Source organism: Coffea arabica, chromosome 11e (assembly GCF_036785885.1).
Source record: "Coffea arabica cultivar ET-39 chromosome 11e, Coffea Arabica ET-39 HiFi, whole genome shotgun sequence".
NCBI lineage: Eukaryota > Viridiplantae > Streptophyta > Magnoliopsida > Gentianales > Rubiaceae > Coffea > Coffea arabica.
Window position 1 is genome coordinate 57,852,308 of NC_092331.1, and position 18,348 is coordinate 57,870,655.

At 36.7% G+C, this 18,348-nt stretch overlaps 2 protein-coding genes across 7 annotated transcripts; one reads left to right on the forward strand and one right to left on the reverse strand.

The window, feature by feature from the left end:
- Positions 1-1,696: 1,696 nt before the first annotated feature.
- On the forward strand, positions 1,697-9,355 carry LOC140004007 (transcription factor BIM2-like). 4 transcript variants are annotated; one of them, XM_072071657.1, is made up of 9 exons: positions 1,697-1,919; positions 2,083-2,218; positions 2,454-2,544; positions 4,296-4,350; positions 4,868-4,937; positions 5,036-5,131; positions 5,710-6,122; positions 8,195-8,324; positions 8,486-9,355. In XM_072071657.1, the coding sequence occupies exons 3-9, from the start codon at positions 2,538-2,540 to the stop codon at positions 8,588-8,590; spliced, it is 876 nt and encodes a 291-aa protein (XP_071927758.1). In that variant the 5' UTR covers positions 1,697-1,919; positions 2,083-2,218; positions 2,454-2,537; the 3' UTR covers positions 8,591-9,355. The 4 variants fall into 4 exon arrangements, with proteins under 4 accessions (XP_071927758.1, XP_071927757.1, XP_071927756.1 ...); XM_072071656.1 differs by lacking the exon at positions 4,296-4,350 and having other exon boundaries at positions 2,460-2,544; XM_072071655.1 differs by lacking the exon at positions 4,296-4,350 and having other exon boundaries at positions 2,089-2,218.
- Positions 9,290-17,907, reverse strand: LOC140020979 (uncharacterized). 3 transcript variants are annotated; one of them, XR_011824940.1, is made up of 11 exons: positions 17,446-17,907; positions 16,285-16,448; positions 15,551-15,773; positions 15,326-15,474; positions 15,028-15,233; positions 14,616-14,750; positions 13,623-13,751; positions 12,306-12,715; positions 11,505-11,725; positions 10,214-10,407; positions 9,290-9,952 (listed from the first exon to the last, which is right to left on the reverse strand). XR_011824940.1 is itself a non-coding variant. In XM_072071653.1 (11 exons), the coding sequence occupies exons 1-11, from the start codon at positions 17,835-17,837 to the stop codon at positions 9,760-9,762; spliced, it is 2,340 nt and encodes a 779-aa protein (XP_071927754.1). In that variant the 5' UTR covers positions 17,838-17,904; the 3' UTR covers positions 9,290-9,759. The 3 variants fall into 3 exon arrangements, 2 of the variants coding, with proteins under 2 accessions (XP_071927754.1, XP_071927753.1); XM_072071653.1 differs by having other exon boundaries at positions 11,509-11,725; positions 15,326-15,402; positions 17,446-17,904; XM_072071652.1 differs by having other exon boundaries at positions 11,509-11,725; positions 17,446-17,904.
- Between the last annotated feature and the right edge of the window lie 441 nt (positions 17,908-18,348).

Consider the following 18,348-nt stretch of genomic DNA (forward strand, 5'->3'; position numbering starts at 1 on the left):
TTGAGTTAACCAAGTGATCTACCAATTATACCTTCAAAATTTGTAATCGGGTTGATAGGTGGTTTGATTCAGATTGAAAATTGGATTCAAGGATGTAATAGCTTTAATTTTTAAATGTCAGGGACGAAATTGCTTCATTTTAAAAGTAAGGGACAAAAAGAATATTTTTGTGAAATGTGAGGGATGAAATAGGTCATTTTCCCTATACTAAATATTGATAATCTAATTTGATTTTGCTAGACTAAAACTACGGCTCCGTATGGATTCCCTCTTCTGCTCAAAAACTATTTTTGTTTGTGGAGTCTATAGTAAGAAAAACTCCAAAAAACAACTTAAAAAACACGCAAATTCAAACACTTAGAAATAACAAAAAAAATATTTAAGTAAAATAACTCCCATTTTCTTCTTCCAAACATTACCACCACCCATCACTTTCCGCTACTGCCATTGCCAACACTTCTCCCTCCTTTACTGTCGTCACCGTTTCTCCTTCTCCTCATCTCTCCTCTCTCCCCCTCTTTCCTCCCTTTTCTCCTCTCTTCTTCTCCTCACTTTTTGCCTCTCCGAACTCCTGCTTTTTCCCTCATTGCAATCTGGTCTCGGGTCGCAATTAGATTTGGTCTCAATCTATGACTAGATAACGAGCTACGACCAATCGCCAAGGGAAAAGAAGAGGGATGCTGGGAAGAGGGAAATGACATGAGGGGAGGAGAGGGGAAGAGGATGGAAGGGAAGATAAGGAAGGAAGAGGAAGATGGAAGAGGAGGAGAGACGGAAAAGAAAGGAGGATAAGGGAAGATGGTGATAGCAATGAAGAAAAGAGGGATGGTTGTGTTGGCGGAGGGTGATGGGTAGGGTAGTGGGTAGTTGTGGTAGGATATTTTTTAAACAAATTTTAAAAAATTCAATAAAATTTTAAATTTTATAACACTCCTAAATATATCTACAATGTAGGTTGCATTTGACAAATGAATTTTAGGGTGTTTGTCTAAAACTGTAACTTATTTACTGTAAAAAATTGTATAAAAATTTTTTGAAGTGTGTAAATTTTGAATGTTTTGAAGTGTATAGTTTAAAATTTTAGAAAAGTTTTTTAAAGTTACTGTAATTAAAGTTGTTAAAAACTCGTAACAGACAAACTTGACCAAAAACTTGCTTGCCAAATAGGCTCGTAAGATTTTGACATACATTGCTATTATAAAATTTTTGAAAAACACTCCAAAAACATTTAATCCATAGAAAGCATGCATTGGAGCATGCATTTTCCCTTGAAAATGTTGCATTATTTGCTCCATCCTCCAATTAGGCTTCACTAATTGATTTTAAATGAAGATATACAGGGAGCCAAAAAAAAAAAAAAATCACGAGGTTTAAATGGGCTAGCCCTCATCTCATCCTTACCTGTTCCATGTATCTAATTTATTTAAACTACCTAACTCATCTTAATTTTTTGGCTAAATGAATCACGTGACTCACGGGTGCTTCTCCATCTTTTATCTTTTATTTTAAATCGGAGCAGTTAATTGCATTTCTATTTATAGACTTTCTTCGTATTTACTACTAGTTCTTGCTTCTTGGTGTTGATATGCTAATTAACAAAACAAAATACACGTAAGAAAGTAAATACAAGACACTCTTCTTATTTTCACTGGTGGTAAAGATATGTTATGTATATGCAAAGAAAAAAGAAAAAACCCTTTATAAAAATAAATGGGAAGAAAGGTGAAATTAAAAAACCAGCCCATTTCTGTACTGTGGTCATCATACCAAAGCAATAGCCGGTGCATTAGTGGTGTTGCGGCCACACACGCTCACCGGAGCAGTGGACACCCCAGTTCAACCAAATTTCTGGAACCCACTTGCCAAAATTAATCAAATTCTCTCCCAAAGCTCCAAAGTCCAAACTTTACCATAAAGAAGTAATTTTTTGCTCCCCTCTCTGGTTATGGTTTTGGTTGTTATTCGTTATTTTTGGTTTAGTTCAGCCGATATTCTTGTCTAGATCTCTTTTTATCATTTCTATTCTAGCATTTGCTTGCATAGATTTTGTGGGTTTGCTTAATTTATGGGTTTTATGCACAGAATCAGCTTATAAGAATTGAATCTTGGGGAAAAAATAGTATGAAATCTGGAAAGGGTCATCAGGAAGAGGAAGAAGAGGAGGAGGAAGATTTTGGTGCCAAAAAAGACTCCACACCATCCCAAAATAATCCCAAAGGTGAATTTTTATTTTTTCCTTCTTTTCCAATACATATATAGATAAGTAATTTTTGACGGTGGCCCTTTAATTGTTCTAGTCTAGTTTCAGGATCACTTATATTTCATTTTAGTGCAGTTTTTGATAGATTGGCCCCTTTTATAACTGGATTATTGGGATTTGTTGAGAAAAGAAGTGACAATTGGCTCTTTTTTGGAGTTTCAGAATTATGACTTTTTTTTGGATGAATTGGTAGGAGTAGATGGAAAGAGCAGTGATAAGGCAAATGCAATGAGGTCGAAGCATTCAGTAACAGAGCAGCGAAGAAGAAGCAAGATTAATGAGAGGTATGCTATATTTGGTGGCTTTTATTATTGTTAATCATGTATCTGTTTATTGTTTAGTAGTTAATTGGACGAGTTTTAATTGAGTGAAATGTAGTTGTAATGATCAGTTTCATGAAATCTTTAACTCCTTGTTGGTGTAGTTTCGAATTAGTTATGATACTTTTCTGAAGACTATACCTTTAAAGGCCAATGTTTGATGTAGCTACAGAGTGATAAAGTGACCAAGCTGCTTGATTTATCGTAGTCAATCTTCATTTACATAATCCTTTCTTTGTCAAGAGAAGATGCAAGAATTTGAGCTTTAGTAAGATGCCTTTCTTTTGCTTTACCGTAATGCATGGTGGTCATGAGACTTATTGAGGGCTTTTTGGATAGGTAGGAAGGTTAGAGAACATTCAACTTCCAATAGAGATGAACTCTCTCTCATTATGCGTTTTAAGCCTTTTTGTTGCTTGAAGATGGGGGTGTTTTTGTGACAACTTGGTCAGGGATGGGAAAAAAAAAAATCTGGGCTGCAATAAAAAAAAATGGATACTGTGTAGCATGTCTTACTGTTCCCATATTGAATGACTAACTTGAGGTCTTTCCTTCTTTCTCTCAAGTCCCTGTAAAGGAAAAAAGTGTCCTTTCTTGGTCCTGCAGTTTCAGATAATCTGTTTTTGTAGTTCTTGGAGTCCACCTGTAGCACAATAGCAGAACGCTTTTCTGTCTTTTTTTCTCAAAATTCCTTGTATAAATAAAGATACATTTCACTGAAGTTGCAAAGCTATTGAAATGCCAATCCCCATGAATAAGTCAGCTGCATTGGTGTTCTAAGAAGGGCTAGATATGGCCCACATATCTAGCCAAACACAGCATGTGGGGCCATGTCTTTTCTTGGTCCTGTGGTTTCAGGATAATCTGTTTTTGTAGTTATTGCAGTCTACCTGTAGCACAGTACCAGAATTCTTTTCTGTCTTTTCTTCTCAAAATTCCTTGTATAAGTAAAGATACATTTCACTGAAGTTGCAAAGATATTGAAATGCCAATTCTCATGAATGAGTCAGCTGCATTGGTGTTCTCTTAGTGCTAGATATGGCCCACATATCTAGCCAAACACAGAATGTGGGGCCATGGCTTGACAATTGTGGACTCTCTGTGTCGTGTCAAACACAGAATGTTGTAAGTCAAAGAAGAACTCTACTTTGTCTACAGTTCTGCTTGGCCTCTTTTCCTACTTGCGAGTTTTCTAGCTTTTGGAGTGGATGTTTGGGATTCGTGTGGGATTATGCTGTTGAATCCTTGACCTGGGAAGTGGAACTATGTCATATAAATCTTCTCATTAACAAATTGATAAGGAGATTGTGGAATGAAAAACTTTGGATTAATGCATTTCCTTTTTGGTGAAAAATCAGCCTCTGCTGGGCATTGCCTTCACTGTTATATTAGTTCAAGTAGTACCTAGTAGCAGGGGTTGACAAGCAGGAAGAGGAACTGACAGAGATGCAAGTAAAAAATAGAGTGTTAACAGGATTCATCCAAAATTAGTTTAAAGCTCCAATAGCATTCAATGGTTTATCTACTTGATTGGTCACAGCTGTTCTAGGTGTGAAATGAGACAAGTTATTCTGAAGGCATCAGAATTGTGGAGTTTCTGGCTTTGTGTATGTCTCGACATTTTTATCTGTACTTGCGGCATTTGGTTTCCTGGCCATTATAGTTCTTGTAATACGTGTAGCTCTTGTTTTCTTCTAATGTTTGGTTTTCACCAGGAGAAAAAGACTTGGTCTTTCCTGTGTTAATGGTGGGTGCAATAATTGTGAGCATGTGAGTAGCTTATATTTACTGCTTTGATCTGATTTTGCTATTGTTGCTCAAGTTACCATCAAGAAATTATTGGTTGGCTGTCTTTAGAAGGGCAATTTCCTCCTTTTTCTTCTGAAACCCTGCGGCATGTGGTTCCGTTAACCACCTAGCAGTTAAATTTGAGGCTACGCGTGGTGCCTAAATATCAAATATAACTGTTTGCCAAGTGACATTTGTCTGACCAATACTGCTGTTGTCTTGATATGATGCCAAATACTCCCTTCCCTAATAAGTCACACTTTTTTAAGTTTCACGTTCTTCGTGCTTGACTTGTCTAGGGAAATGTGAAGTTTGGGAAATTATTTGGCTTATGTATGACATTCACATGGGTCTATAAGACTTCAGAGCTTCTGGAGACTTCTTTTGGAATAAAGTGAATTATGATAGGAAATTGAGAGGAATAAACTTTTAATGTTCAGGCAATCCATATTGGAATTTAGTCTTTCTTCCAGTAATTAAATTTTATTTTCTTTCCCAGATTTCAGATTTTGAGAGAGCTGATACCCCATAGTGATCAAAAGCGAGATACTGCATCTTTCCTATTGGAGGTACATCAGTTGATCAAAATAAGTTGTTGCAATTGCCTCCTCGTCTCTTCAATGGTCGATTTACTGTAGGTTGGCTGATTGTCTATGCATGTGTACAGGTGATCCAGTATGTACAATATCTACAGGAAAAGGTTCAAAAATATGAAGGATCATATCAGGCTTGGAATTCAGAGCCCACAAAGCTGATGCCCTGGGTAAAACATTGATATCTACCATATAAATGAATTTTATCATTTTACCCATGCAAGCCATCTTTGTTGGCTCTATAAACATGTATTTCACTTGGCTAGATCATGGAAGATATGTACTAATTGGGTTTCCTTTATGGTAATTATTTTGTTTCTCTTTCCCACTTGCGCAACTACACACAACTATAGTAAGATGTTTCGTGGCCATTCTGCTGTTATACTTTAACTGATATAGTTTGGCTGTTACTGTCAATTTCACTAATGTTCCATGGCTTATTTGGTTGGAATACTAATCTAGGTTTTCCTTCAATGTTCTTTCCCTTTTCTCTTGCTATTCTTACATGCCTAGTGCCTTACCCCCCCCCCCCCCCCCCGGGCCCGGGGTCCATTTCCCCATTCCTTCCTCGACAGTAACAACATATTCTCTGACACAAAGAAGAAACTCAGCAAGATTTTTGGATATCCATATAGGAAATTCATTTTACTATCAAAATCTTCTCAAGAAAACTGCATTTTGGTTTCCATTTCTGTTTTGATGCATATCTTCAAACTGACCAAGTTTTTATAACATTTACTTGGAGTAGAGGAACAGTCATTGGCGGACTCAGAGTTTTGTCAGTCATCCACAAACAATGAAAAACGGCTCTGGTTCTGGTCCACTGTATCCTGGAAGGTTAGAGGACAATATCACCGTATCTTCAACTGTGCAACCAAGTCAACAAAATCCAATTGAATCTGACCTTGGGAGGGAGGTTACCTCTAAAACCATTGATCAGCAAACTGAACTGACAAACCAGGCGATGCCCATGCCAATGCCTTTGCAGGCAGCCATGCCAGTTCCGATCCAGAATGATGGTGCCTTCTCCCACTCCCAACCTAGGCCAGCTCCTGATGCGCAGTCTTCTGACTGTCCGATCACTGATGATATGCTAAACCATCCGGAGGGCTTAACTATTGAAGGGGGCACAATTAGCATCTCAAGCATATATTCGCAAGGGTGAGTGGTTTTACAGCTTGTATATTGGTTTTAATGCTATGGATTGGCACATGGTGTTTCATGTTAATTAACTTCTGTGGCTGTTATTACTGTATCTGATGCGTAATTCAAATTATGTTCTTACCACAGAATTCTCAATAGTTGCTGTTAATCCCGACTCTCTTGTATGCTCTGGGGCAGGCATTAATAAACGAGTATGTTTCATTGTTTGTTGGTGCATCATGAAACTTGTAGCTAGAACCATTGACAAATGTCCTGCATTCATTAAAGTTTTACTTGCCATTTCCTAAATTTGCTTTAAAATGTGTTCACAATGCAATATATAATTTTATATCCATTTCCTTCTTTGGGATGGGGGGAATTATTGGAGGCGTGAAAGAGAGAGAGAAAGAGAGAGAGATTATCTCCAATTACGTATTATCAGTCAAGCGCTTGGGGACTTTTTAGTGTTCTGGCCTGATTGCTAAGATGAGGACAGCTTGTGGTGGTGGTTTCACTATTAGAGATTTTGATATATTAAGTAGGATTTATTGTTTTTATGGCTCTGCTTTCAGGTGCATAATATTTGTGCTCAGTGACGGAGCCAGGATTTTTTTTTTTGGGGGGGGGGGGGGGGGCGGGCCAAAATTTTTTCCTAATAAAATTATCTTAATATATAATGTTCAAAATAATTTTCTTCTATTTAAATATATGACATCTAAAAATATCAAATATTAAATTCAATTATAAAGGTATGTCTATTCATAAATATGCGGTATAGTCATAACAAAAATTAACAAAAAAGATAACTTTTGATTAAATATCTTATAACATCACAAACCATTCAATTTGCACATTATGAGAAGATGCTCTCCAATATGTCACCTATGCAATATATATATATATATAACCATGTAATATAAAAGTAACTATTTTCAATTGAAAAAAGATAAAAGTTAAGTTAACATAATTTGAAATTTCAACATCGTTTCTTAGAAGTAAATTGAGCTCTACGCTCTTTTATAGAACTAAATTTATCTATGATTGAATCACTGCTAAATTTTTCAGCAACTTCTTTTTCTATATACACAGTTAGACAATCATTCAAGAAATTATCTTCCATCTTGTTTCGGAGCTTTGTCTTGATTATTTTCATAATTGAAAATGCCCGCTCTGTAGTTGCTGTTGATACAGGAAGAGTAAGAACAAGTGATATATAGAAAAAGACAATCATTCTACGCTCTGTAGTTTCGGAGCTTTTTCCATATATAATCAATCTGTCAATAAGAGGATATATCACTGATTTTCTTGTCTTCACCAAGCCTTGACATAACTCATGAATACTAGATAATTCTTGCAATTCAGGATGATTTGGAATGTCGAGCTCAAAATGTTGAAGTTTTATTCTTAGGCGTACTAGTTCTTGCTTTTAATAATTATGAATTGGGTCTTTTTAGCCCATTAACAATTATGAATTGGGTTTTTTTATTCTAATACATCACATTGGGTCAATTTACTATGAATCATCAAATTATATGTTTAATTTTTGAAAGTTAAATAATTAGTACAATAAAAAATAAATAACTTTTTTTGAAGAAAAAAATTAATTCAAAGATGACTAATTCATATCTATACATATATATATATATATATATATATATATATATATATCAACTCTCATAATATAAACTAAAATTGTAAAAATTTAGGGGGGGCCAATTTTATTTTACACACATTTACATATTATGAATTAAAATTTTCAAAACTTAGGGGGGGCCATGGCCCCCCTCTGCTCCCCCTTGGCTCCATCATTGTAATTGTGCTGACGGATTTGGTTTTTCGAGGTTGTCTCTATGTTAGTGTCTTGTGTCTGGGCATTTGGAGTTTAAAATCAGTTGTTTTGTGCTTTATTCAATTCTTTCTTCTTTTTCTACCTCTCTACAAGGTTTCTATGTATTCTTTGTGCAGTGATCGCATGTTCAGCAGGAGATAGTCCAGTGTAGCTTAATGTTCTTCTGTCAATAGATTTAGGAAATCTTTCAGTAGGTTATGATGATTTTAGCTGACCTTGCTTTGCAATTGTTTCTAATCAGGTTGCTTAACACATTGACGCAAGCATTGCAGACTGCTGGAGTGGATCTCTCTCAGGCCACTGTCTCGGTGCAGATTAATCTAGGAAAGCGAGCAAATAGCGGACTGGCTTCTGGGATTTCTGTCACTAAAGTAATGACATTTTAATGATTCTCAGTATTTTTTTTTTTGTGGTTTTTTTTTTGGGGGGGGGGGGGGGGGGGGTTGTGTGTGTGGAAGAGTACTGGGCTTCTTGGATTGCAGTTGGTAACTTCTCTATTCTATGCTAATTTCATTCCATTATTATACTTCAGGATCATGAGCGACCTACACCTTCTGGTGATCAATTAGCGGGGCAATATCGGGACACAAGCAATGGTGAAGATTTCAGTCAAGCCCAAAAGAGGCTGAAAAGGTGACCGTCCATGCTTTCCGAATCAATGTGTGCTTGGCTCAGTTTTGTCTCGTCCGATGGAGAAAAGGCTAGTTGAATGTAAATGCTGGAATTCTCATATTAATCTTTGGGCTTTAGGCTATTCTGCTTGCTTGTCTATATGCTGCGCCTTCTCGACTTTCTGCCTGGAGTGGTTCATATTTGTTCCTTTGTTGGAAACTGGAATTAGGTTCATCGATTGGCAACAATTCAGCTTTCAAAAACAGATGGTTTATCTCTGTACAAAATTTCTGGTGATCATTAGAGGCTTGGTACTGCCCCGCCAATTTTCGTTTTTTTCTTTTTTAATCCCCATCTGAAATGCAATGGACCTTGTTCAAAAACACTCTTCATTGTTTGCCCAATCTCCCCTTCCACTTTGCTCGCGGACTGAAGAATCCACCCTCCAGCTTATTTGACGTGATAGAGTTCAAAGGCGTTTGTGCAGTCTCTTCTCAGTTCCTTGCAGGTGGTTACCATAAAAAAGGCCTTGGAGCCCTCAAACATTCTTGCCTTCATTGTACCCTGTTTTGTCTTTTGATTCTAGCAATTTTGAATGAACATGCACGTACGCATAATGTAAATGAGCGAAGGTTGTGTAGACGGACGTTGTAACGTCCAATTAGTGGACGCATGGTCCATGGTTATCATTGTCTGAGTACAACTTACACAAAGAAAATCCATCTGACTAAATGGTAAGCCGTCTGAATAAATGTCATTTTTTACGGAGCACTAGTGTTCCATGCTACAAGGTGTTAAAGAGGTACATTCAATACCAGCAATTGCTGATATACCTGCGCTAGCTGTTCTTAAGTTGAGGAGGTTGCTCTAAGATGTTAGAAATCTCCATATAAGAATAGTACACATACGGTAACCAACAATTCATGGAACTCAAGCAAAACTGAATATCCAACCACCATATTGTTGCAGATAGGGAGTTAATAGTAGCCTGACCATATTGTTGCAGATAGCAAGTAGTTTACCTGGTCTCAAATGTGTTCTCTCGATTGCGAGTTCGAAGTCCTACACTAAAAACCTTTCTAATATACTCTTTCCTCCCTATTCCTTTGATTGCCTCTTACATGAATAACGACCATGACCGATGCATGTTCCAACAATTTTCTACCTGTAAGCGGCAGATTTTTGGCATTTTCATCACCCACAAGTACTCAGGACTTTCAATAGAAAAGCATATTCATAAGCCGTTTCCTCACAATGACTAAAGCGGCCACCTTCATCAAAATGTCCTCCACTCATGCTACTCCTCAGAATGACTGAAGAAGAACAAGTTGAACACGCAACGTCCCGTATCCTGGCCACCCATTTGGCTGCTTCCCAAACACCAACCCTTGAATGCACAAACATCTTCAGGATCATTGTTTTAGAAGGATGCATGCAAAGGCATTATGCGCATACAAATGAAGATGATTCAAGATCATTTTTAGGCAAAATGGCTCATTATGCGCCAAGAATTTAAGCATAACATTCAGGCTCAAATAAATAGGCAGGCAAAAATTGAGACATGAATTTAAAGGGTTAAATTTAGAAGACAAGCACAAAGTCATGTAGAGAAGAATTATGCAAAAGGAAATTTCAGATGCAAGCTTACCTTGAGTCGTTAAATGAGGATTTAAGCAGCACTGCAGGATAACAAAATCCTTGACGGATATTATCATAAGGAGAAACTTTCAGGATGTTGTGAAAATGGGACTCTATCTGCGGATTCCCAAACTCCTCATAGTCCAGTACAGTGAGCGGCAAATCAGTGTCTAACAATGTGTTGCATACGTCAAGAAAGGGCACCTGATACATGTATTATACACATCATTTTCCCCAACAAGCTTATTGCTGAAACATTAATTGAACAAATAATAAAATCTAAGAGTCTATGACCCTGCAAGAATTAACAAGAATATTGACCTTTGTATTCATAATAAAAAACAAAAGGGGTTTTTTTATTTGATTTCCCAAATTATGGAAGTCAATTTTGGAGACATCCGACTTCAAAACTCACTGTAATCTTTCTTCTTTCTTTCACTATGCCAAACTCTCTCAGTGCTTCTGATTTGGGTCTTCCCAACACCTTCCCATCTTTTTATTCTCTCCTTATTTCTCAACAAAAACCCATGAAGAGAAACCTATCTAAAGCAAAGCCATGTTTAGTTGTTTCAAACTTCATACACAAGTTGCAAGGAATCAAAAAGCAACAGTCAAAAAATTGAAGACAAACCCAAACAGATCAAGGATAACACCATCTGAAGCAAAGCCGTGTTCCACTGTCTTAAACTTTGTAGCGAGTTGCAATGAAAAATTATGCAGACTTTAACTTCGATTTCTTAGAAGCAGACTTCTTAAAAATCAACTTTTAAGTTTTCGGAAGCATAATAAAAGCAACTACTATTGTTTAATTACAAAAACAATGGACAATATTGGCATAAATAACCCAAAAATTGGGTTTATTCCCAAAGACAATCTGGATAATACAAACGGTGGTATTACAGGAAGTGTTCACCAGACATTTGAACCAGTAGTGTCATGGCAGGAAAAAATCAACTTGCAACATTTCTTAAAAGGGTCCATCAAACTATAGCTTTCTGGCCTTTCTTTTTTCTCTTCATACTTCTTTCTTCATCTAACCATCATTTTTCCTTTAATTGAGTAGCATCTTGTTGCAGAATCAACTAATGAGTCTTTATCTTCAATGTAATTTTTGATCTTTTAATCATTAGCATATCAGTTTAATTGAGTTCCCTTATCCATTTGTCTTTTATGATGATTTTACAAAGCCACACCCACTTTGATCTCCCAGCAAACATTTGCATGAAAGAATTAGAATAAAACAAAAGAAATCCAATCATTACTGTACCAGGTAAGATCACAAACAGAGGCATACTACGTACCTACCTTCAATATGGCAGCTCGAAATAGATTTGGATGCATATTCATGGCTGCACCCACAAGAAAACATCCGGCACTGTGGGCAACAGCACTAAGTTGCTGTTTGTGAATATAGCCCTCATTAATTAGGTATTCGCCACAAGAAACAAAATCGCATATCGAGTTTAACTTGTGCAATCCACTGCCAGAGCTATGCCATGAAGAATCAGCACCAGCACCACCCCTGCCCTCAAAACACATGACAGTCAAGCGATATACAAGGATACTATCATTAATTTAATATTTCTTCAGAACTGACCAAAATTAGATAAGATGTTGATTTAAGAGGAAATCACAGAACCACCTTGGTGAATGAAGAGTTAACAGTTTAGAGATCTAGAGTCTTTGTTTTCTTATATTTCTTGCTCTACAGAGTTGCTTATGAGGTTACAGTCCGCTAGCATCTAATGCTCTCCCAAGGTTAATATAACTACCACATGCTTTGGTCAGCACATAAATAGCTAAATGTTCATTAGCATGTTCACTTGGAAAACTGAGCAAGCACATTGACACACTTACAATCTGTTCTTCAGGTTACATGGAAACTACAAACTATATATCCACCTTTAAAATCTTAAAGCCACGAAAAGAACGTAGCTTTTGTCACAAATGACCAAGCATCGCCATAATATGACAATTTAAATCCTAGTAAAAAAGAATCATGAAGGTCACTCTTCTTAAAGGAAATGAAACTTTTGTGCAGAAGTCTTCCTTGTATCACCCCAAATATTAGAAAACAAATATCTCACTTCTTTTCCATTTACCTTACATCAGCAAATGCAATCACCCAACCACGATCGAGTAAGCTCAACCGATCTGCACACCAGCTTTTATCAAGGAGTTCCCCATACGCTCCATAGCCATGTAAAAGCCCTGGAGATTTTCCTTTTCTATGAAGCTCTTTAGAATACAAGATAGTCAAGGGAACCCTGATGCCGTCATGTGAAATAACTTCTTTTTTCTCACAAAAGTACAGGTCAGAAAGGTCTTTCAATCCCGATGCTTCACTTTTATGACCATTTGTTTTCTTCTCACACAGAAGGTCCTCAGTCTCCTTTGCGCTCTTATAGTTTTGCAAGTGGTTAGTGCTGGAACAAATATTAGACACCTCTTCTTGCTGCACAACAACGTGCGAATTTCTCGACATGTCATAGTCGACAATAACATCAGGCATCTGGAATTCAAAAAGGAATATGAGATGCTTGTGCTTAGTGCCTTCTACTTGAGTTTGTTACATCAGCAGAATTTCTAATTTCCACCCACCGATATTCTGTCTGAGGGTCTTTAAGTTCAATTGTCAAAAGATAAACTAGTGGTACAGAGAAAAGCATAAAATAGGAGGAGAAAGAAAATATTCATTTAACATCGTTCATTTCGATTAAAGTTTCCACCATAGCAGTTTAATTAAACTTCTCCCCCAACCCCCAAGAACTCCCCCTTCCCCTCAAGTCAAAAGAAAACAAAAGGAAAAGAATAGGGAAAGGCTTCAAAAAATGCAAATGAAGACAAAAGGATGTATGGAGCTTTCTCAATCAGGTGTTAACCAAATTATTTGATCTCAAAAAGAGACCCAGAATAAAGAACAACAAAAACGATGGAGAGAGAGAGAAACACAAGGCACTTATACATATCTAGTAAAAACTAAACTATTGAATGAGCAATAACACAAGCCTTCAAACAGCAAACCTTAGAAGTTGAAACATTGCATATTTATGGATATCATGCCTGTTATTCAACTTAAGAACCATAAAGTGAGACTTCAAGCACCCGTTTATTTAATCTAAGCGTAACTTAAAGTCTGAAAACAATACTCAAACAGTGGGAAACTGGGTAAAATAAACAGCCTGACACGTGTAATTCATTCTCTTCTTGATATTTTATGACTACGTGGATAAATGCTTTTGGCAGTATATCTGACTCAAGAAAAGAATATTGTTGTAGACAAAAGATCTATAAGCCATCATAGAGTAACATGAATATACATATCAACGAAAAGAGATAAGGTGGGGAATGAACAAGCAACTTAAAGGTAGCGGTTACAGTTATAGATGTCATCGGTAGGGGAGTGTTCGGCATCATACCACAGGAGAAGAAAGCACAACACGATAGATTGAACTCATGAAATCAAGATTTGCGCCAGGCGATATTGTACACATATTCGAAGGCAGAGGGAAAAACCATGCATGAAGATCATCAATCTTCAATTCTGTCTGCAGTTAAAAAGAAAATCATCTTTAGATGTATATATCAACACTACTTAAAGATAGTTATTTCTTGATAATCAAGTATTAGTGGACCAAGAATCCAAGTGAACCATGAATGAGTAAATTTTTGAAAAGATTTTCTCACTACAAAGTCAGATCATCTTGAAATCCGTACCAGGGACCAAGAAATGAATCCCAGCTTCAGCAAGTTAGGAAAACTTTAATCAGATGCATGCAGCTTTCACAGTCTGAGGGTCATTACAAACAAAAGTACAAACCCCAAAGTGAAATGACAATTTACAAGAAATTGAAATCTTAAACCTCCTCTTATGAGAGATTGGTATTGTTTGCATTGTGTCCCACTAGATTTCAGTTAAGATCTTTACTTAATAACCAACATCTAGAAGATGCATGAGAGCCATGTGTATTAAGTTCTACTGTATGTATATATTAGCCATCCTTTTATAGCAAGAGAAAAGATCTCACAGGCATGACACTAAATCACTCGAAAAGAACAATATAGCAGAACCAAATCTCCTTTAGTGCAAATGCAATACGGGAATAGGAAGAACACCAACAAAACCAAATAAATGTCTCAGAAACAAGTAAAACAAAGCATACAAGGATGCATGATATCATCTGATTAGGTATTTAGTCTAATTGCATTTCACGGAATCTTGGTTTTTAAAGTACCAGGTTAAGAATGGACATGTATTTTGTCTTAATTAACCAAATGGAAATCAGGCGGATATATTCCACTTAAGGACATAAGGTAATTAGTACATTCCTTTTGCTAAGTTAAAATGTGTAGAAAATTACATACATCCAGGCCTCCATTTATAGGCACAAGAAATAGGGAAGAGAATCTACCTTACAGTCAGACATAATGGGCATCTTGATTGAACACATAGACAAAGATCCCTCTTTGTTGAGCAACAGTACCAGATGTTCATTGAAGATGTCCATATCTAGAAAGCAAGTATCTTCATCTGGAAGAATGATAGGCTGATAAGGAAGAACAAATAAATTCAGCAAATCAAAACATGTAACTAGAGTATCTGCACTTAAAATTTTCGCATGAAAGCTCCAGTTTGTGACACAAGAAGAGAAAGCAGGGTTAAGTGCAACACACTGATACACTAAAGTTCTGGTACTTTCAGGCGCAAGTACTGCCCTCAAGAATTAACCAAATCCACCTATATGAACGAATCTAGCTTGCCTATGACCTAGGAAAACAAAATCCTGGAATTGAATGTAAGATACACTATCCACTGATGATTACCTGCAAATTTGTTGAGTGCAAATTGTCAGCTCTGCACCTACCCAAGTAATAATCTCCAGAGTTAGATAACTCGTCCTTCCTTAATGGAGCATTAGTTAGAATATAGAAGAAGCCATCATGATGTTCCAGAAAGTACTGCACACCAGAGACACGCTCACAAAATCTTAGAATCCCAGATTTTGGATTAAATGCATCTATAACATAAACCTGCAACCACCAAGGTGCAAAATATATGAGCAAAAGCTTGTCCAAATGCAATTGAAAGGAATGAAGTAAAAATGATACAAACAAGTTCCTTCCTCAGATGAAGCCCTTGAGTTTGAATTCACAGTTATAAACTTGCCGTCCTTTGTGCTTGTTATATCCACACAGTATCTGGAATCACTTTCCACAAATATTGGGATATTACTGTCCACAGAATCTGATCCCAGTTTCATGCATTGTACACTAATAACAAAACATATAGGTAAGACTACATAATGATATCAAGCTCAAGGCCGAAGAAACATGAATAGGAATTTGCCTGTATGGCCTTTGGTTCTGGTCACATAATGTGTAGAACAAAGTACAGCCATCTTGAGCCCATGCCAAGCTAACAACGCCCTCAACTCTGTGATTTGAAAGAACAAAGTTTCTTCGAAGGTCCTTGATTTGAAGCACAAATTTTTCATTACCAGTTATATCAAGCGTATATGCAAGAAATCTGTTGTCTGGTGATACGCGACATGTACCCACATGTACATATCCTATAGAAGCAAAAGCAACATAAGAGCCACAAGGACAGCACTATGGACAAACTGCATTTAAAGACAAAGAACTTAAAAAATAGATGCTTTCAGATGCACTACAATTTTACAACTACAACTGAGTACTTTCCAGCCTTATCACTTCAATTGATAAGGCTATCTATTGCCAAGATTCTAAAACACAAAAATACAAATCAGCCCACTGAACTAATAGGGACAGTTGCTAGCTGTAGGCTTCTCAGATTGCAAAAGCCATAAGTGCTATAAGGCACTATACTGTGTTAGCAATATAATATGCATGGTAATTGTATAAAAGGCTACTTTGAAACAATTGAACTTACGAACAACTTTCTAGTAAGTCTTTCCAAATATACTAGAGAACAATATATTAGTTGATTTCCTCATAATGCAATATTTTGCCAATAAGAAAGGAAATGTATGTTAGAAAACAATAGTTCCGAGCAATATGAAATCCTTGAGATCTACCGCAAAAGTAGACATATAAAGTTACCATATAGCTCAGCAATTTCATTCCAATCTAGCAAAATTTCTTCCTCCCAAAATCCTTTGCTCATGTAGTTGACAACTTGCTTCATCCAACCTTTCCCATCATTAGCCAACTTCCTACATAAGACCGGATACTCCTTTCCCTCCGGAATATACTGGTAGTACAACCTGATGAACCCCATAAGAAAAATTTTCAATTCAACATTTAAGAACCCACTAAATTCTGGTCATATATAAAGAAGATGGATGCATAAACACAATATAATAACGTTCAACAAAGAAAGTCACGTTAGTCAGAGAGTCAACAACTTAAAAAAAATGTTATCTTTAACTAAGACACAGAAGGATACAAGATGAAGGCTGAGCAATATTCAGCTCCTTCAACAATATATACGAGACACTTATATAAAAACCAATAAGGTAAAAGCTTATGAAAAATGGAATATCTTGAAAGCAGAGAAGGATTTAGGAGCTAGGTCTTCTCAGCTTTACTCCTGCATGCCATGAAGTTGATTCCATGCATCAGAAATTGTAAGAAAATGAAGCAATGTTGACATGTTGTCAAGGCTTACCACTTTTAAAATCACAACATTCATAAACAAAACAATTGAGCCCCACAGACAGACCTGGGAGTAAACGATCCTAATCGAGTCAAGCAAGATACAGTTCAGGCTGGGTTTACTTTTCTAACAAACTTAAAATCGTGTTTAAACTTGGCTTCCTAATTATGTAAAATGAAGTAAAACGAGCTTTCTTCAAGTCGAAACCCAGTCGAGCTCAAGTAGGTGATTTATTCACATGTAACATTGGAAGTGCTAAGCTTGTTAAGCCGAGCTCAAATTGAGCTTGAAAAGCTAAAAAAACACTGATCTGGTATAGACTCATTCTATTAGTTGGCAAACCAATCCACTCTTGAACAAGTTCTCATCAAGTGGAGCTCGAGTCGATGTGAGTAGCTTGATCCTCCTTTCATCCCTCCAAACACATACACACACTCTTTAATAAAGGCTTACGCCTTCCCACTTTAAACTCAACACATTCATAAATCTGAAATTAAATTTTCACTCACTAGCATCCAATTACACCTATTCATGCACGATTATTACGAATATATAAATCAATATAAATTAAAAAAATGAAATGGGATTCGAGCAAAAGGGAATACCAATCTCCCCATCGTTCAGGCGGGGTAGAAATCTTGGAGGGCATTCTATTTATCATCTCAGAAAAAAGGGTTCTTTGCAGTTCTTCTGTATCTTTCATGAAAGCATCCGCATAAGAGTTTTCTTGACGAAGGTAGTTGATGAAATCCGGGTCGTTAGTATTGGACATCCAATGGTAGGGGTCTTGCCACGACAGTCCATGATCAGAGACTGTGAAAGGTACTTTCTTTGGGACTGGAGGGGCCTGGGGTGGGCTGAAAGAATGGTGGCTTTTGCAGAAGGTGGAGAAGAGTGAAGAAAACGAGGATGAAATGGAGAATAGTTCTAAGTTCAGGGGTAAATGGGTCTTTGTGATTCTGTTTCTGGTGGCTGATAAGAGGACTGCAGAAGCCATACACAGCGGTGGCGAGGGGGAACTGGGGACTGGAGAGTGGTGAGTTTTGTGCTGAAAGGTATTATTTGGTAATTACTATTTGGTCTATTAGAGTTTAAGCTACTTTCAATTATGTCCCCATGGAGGATCTTCGACTCAAGTTTAGTAATTAATTGGTATTCAAAATTAGTACTAATTCAATTTTTTTTTTTGTATAAAAGAATATAATTTCATATCATGAAATCTGCACTAATTAGTACTAATTCAATTTTGAACAAGCTCTATATAATAAACTTGAATCGAGTTTATAGTTTTCTTCACATCCTTTTAATTTTTTGCGTCTAGTTGCATATGTTTGTGAACATTCCTTAGTGGATTGAACATTTGTTCATTTATTTTCTTTTCTTTTTTTTTATTCTACTTTCTAGCAGAGGATTTTACATAGATGAAATGTTGGATGGCAGGTCCCCTTCATTTCGGAAGTTGTTTTTATTTCTACATCCCCTTCTTCCTCACTTTCCACCCCTTCTTC

Bases quoted from the DNA above. Each gene is read 5' to 3' on its own strand.
- LOC140004007 (XM_072071655.1), top strand. From the start codon at position 2,122: ATGAAATCTGGAAAGGGTCATCAGGAAGAGGAAGAAGAGGAGGAGGAA. The intron at 4,938-5,035 runs GTACATCAGTTG...GCATGTGTACAG, and splicing joins CTGCATCTTTCCTATTGGAG to GTGATCCAGTATGTACAATA. The intron at 6,123-8,194 runs GTGAGTGGTTTT...GTTTCTAATCAG, and splicing joins TCAAGCATATATTCGCAAGG to GTTGCTTAACACATTGACGC.
- LOC140020979 (XM_072071652.1), bottom strand. From the start codon at position 17,837: ATGGCTTCTGCAGTCCTCTTATCAGCCACCAGAAACAGAATCACAAAG. The intron at 15,475-15,550 runs GCAAATTCCTAT...TTTTGTTATTAG, and splicing joins CAGAACCAAAGGCCATACAG to TGTACAATGCATGAAACTGG. The intron at 13,752-14,615 runs GTAGATTCTCTT...TTTTAACTGCAG, and splicing joins CCATTATGTCTGACTGTAAG to ACAGAATTGAAGATTGATGA.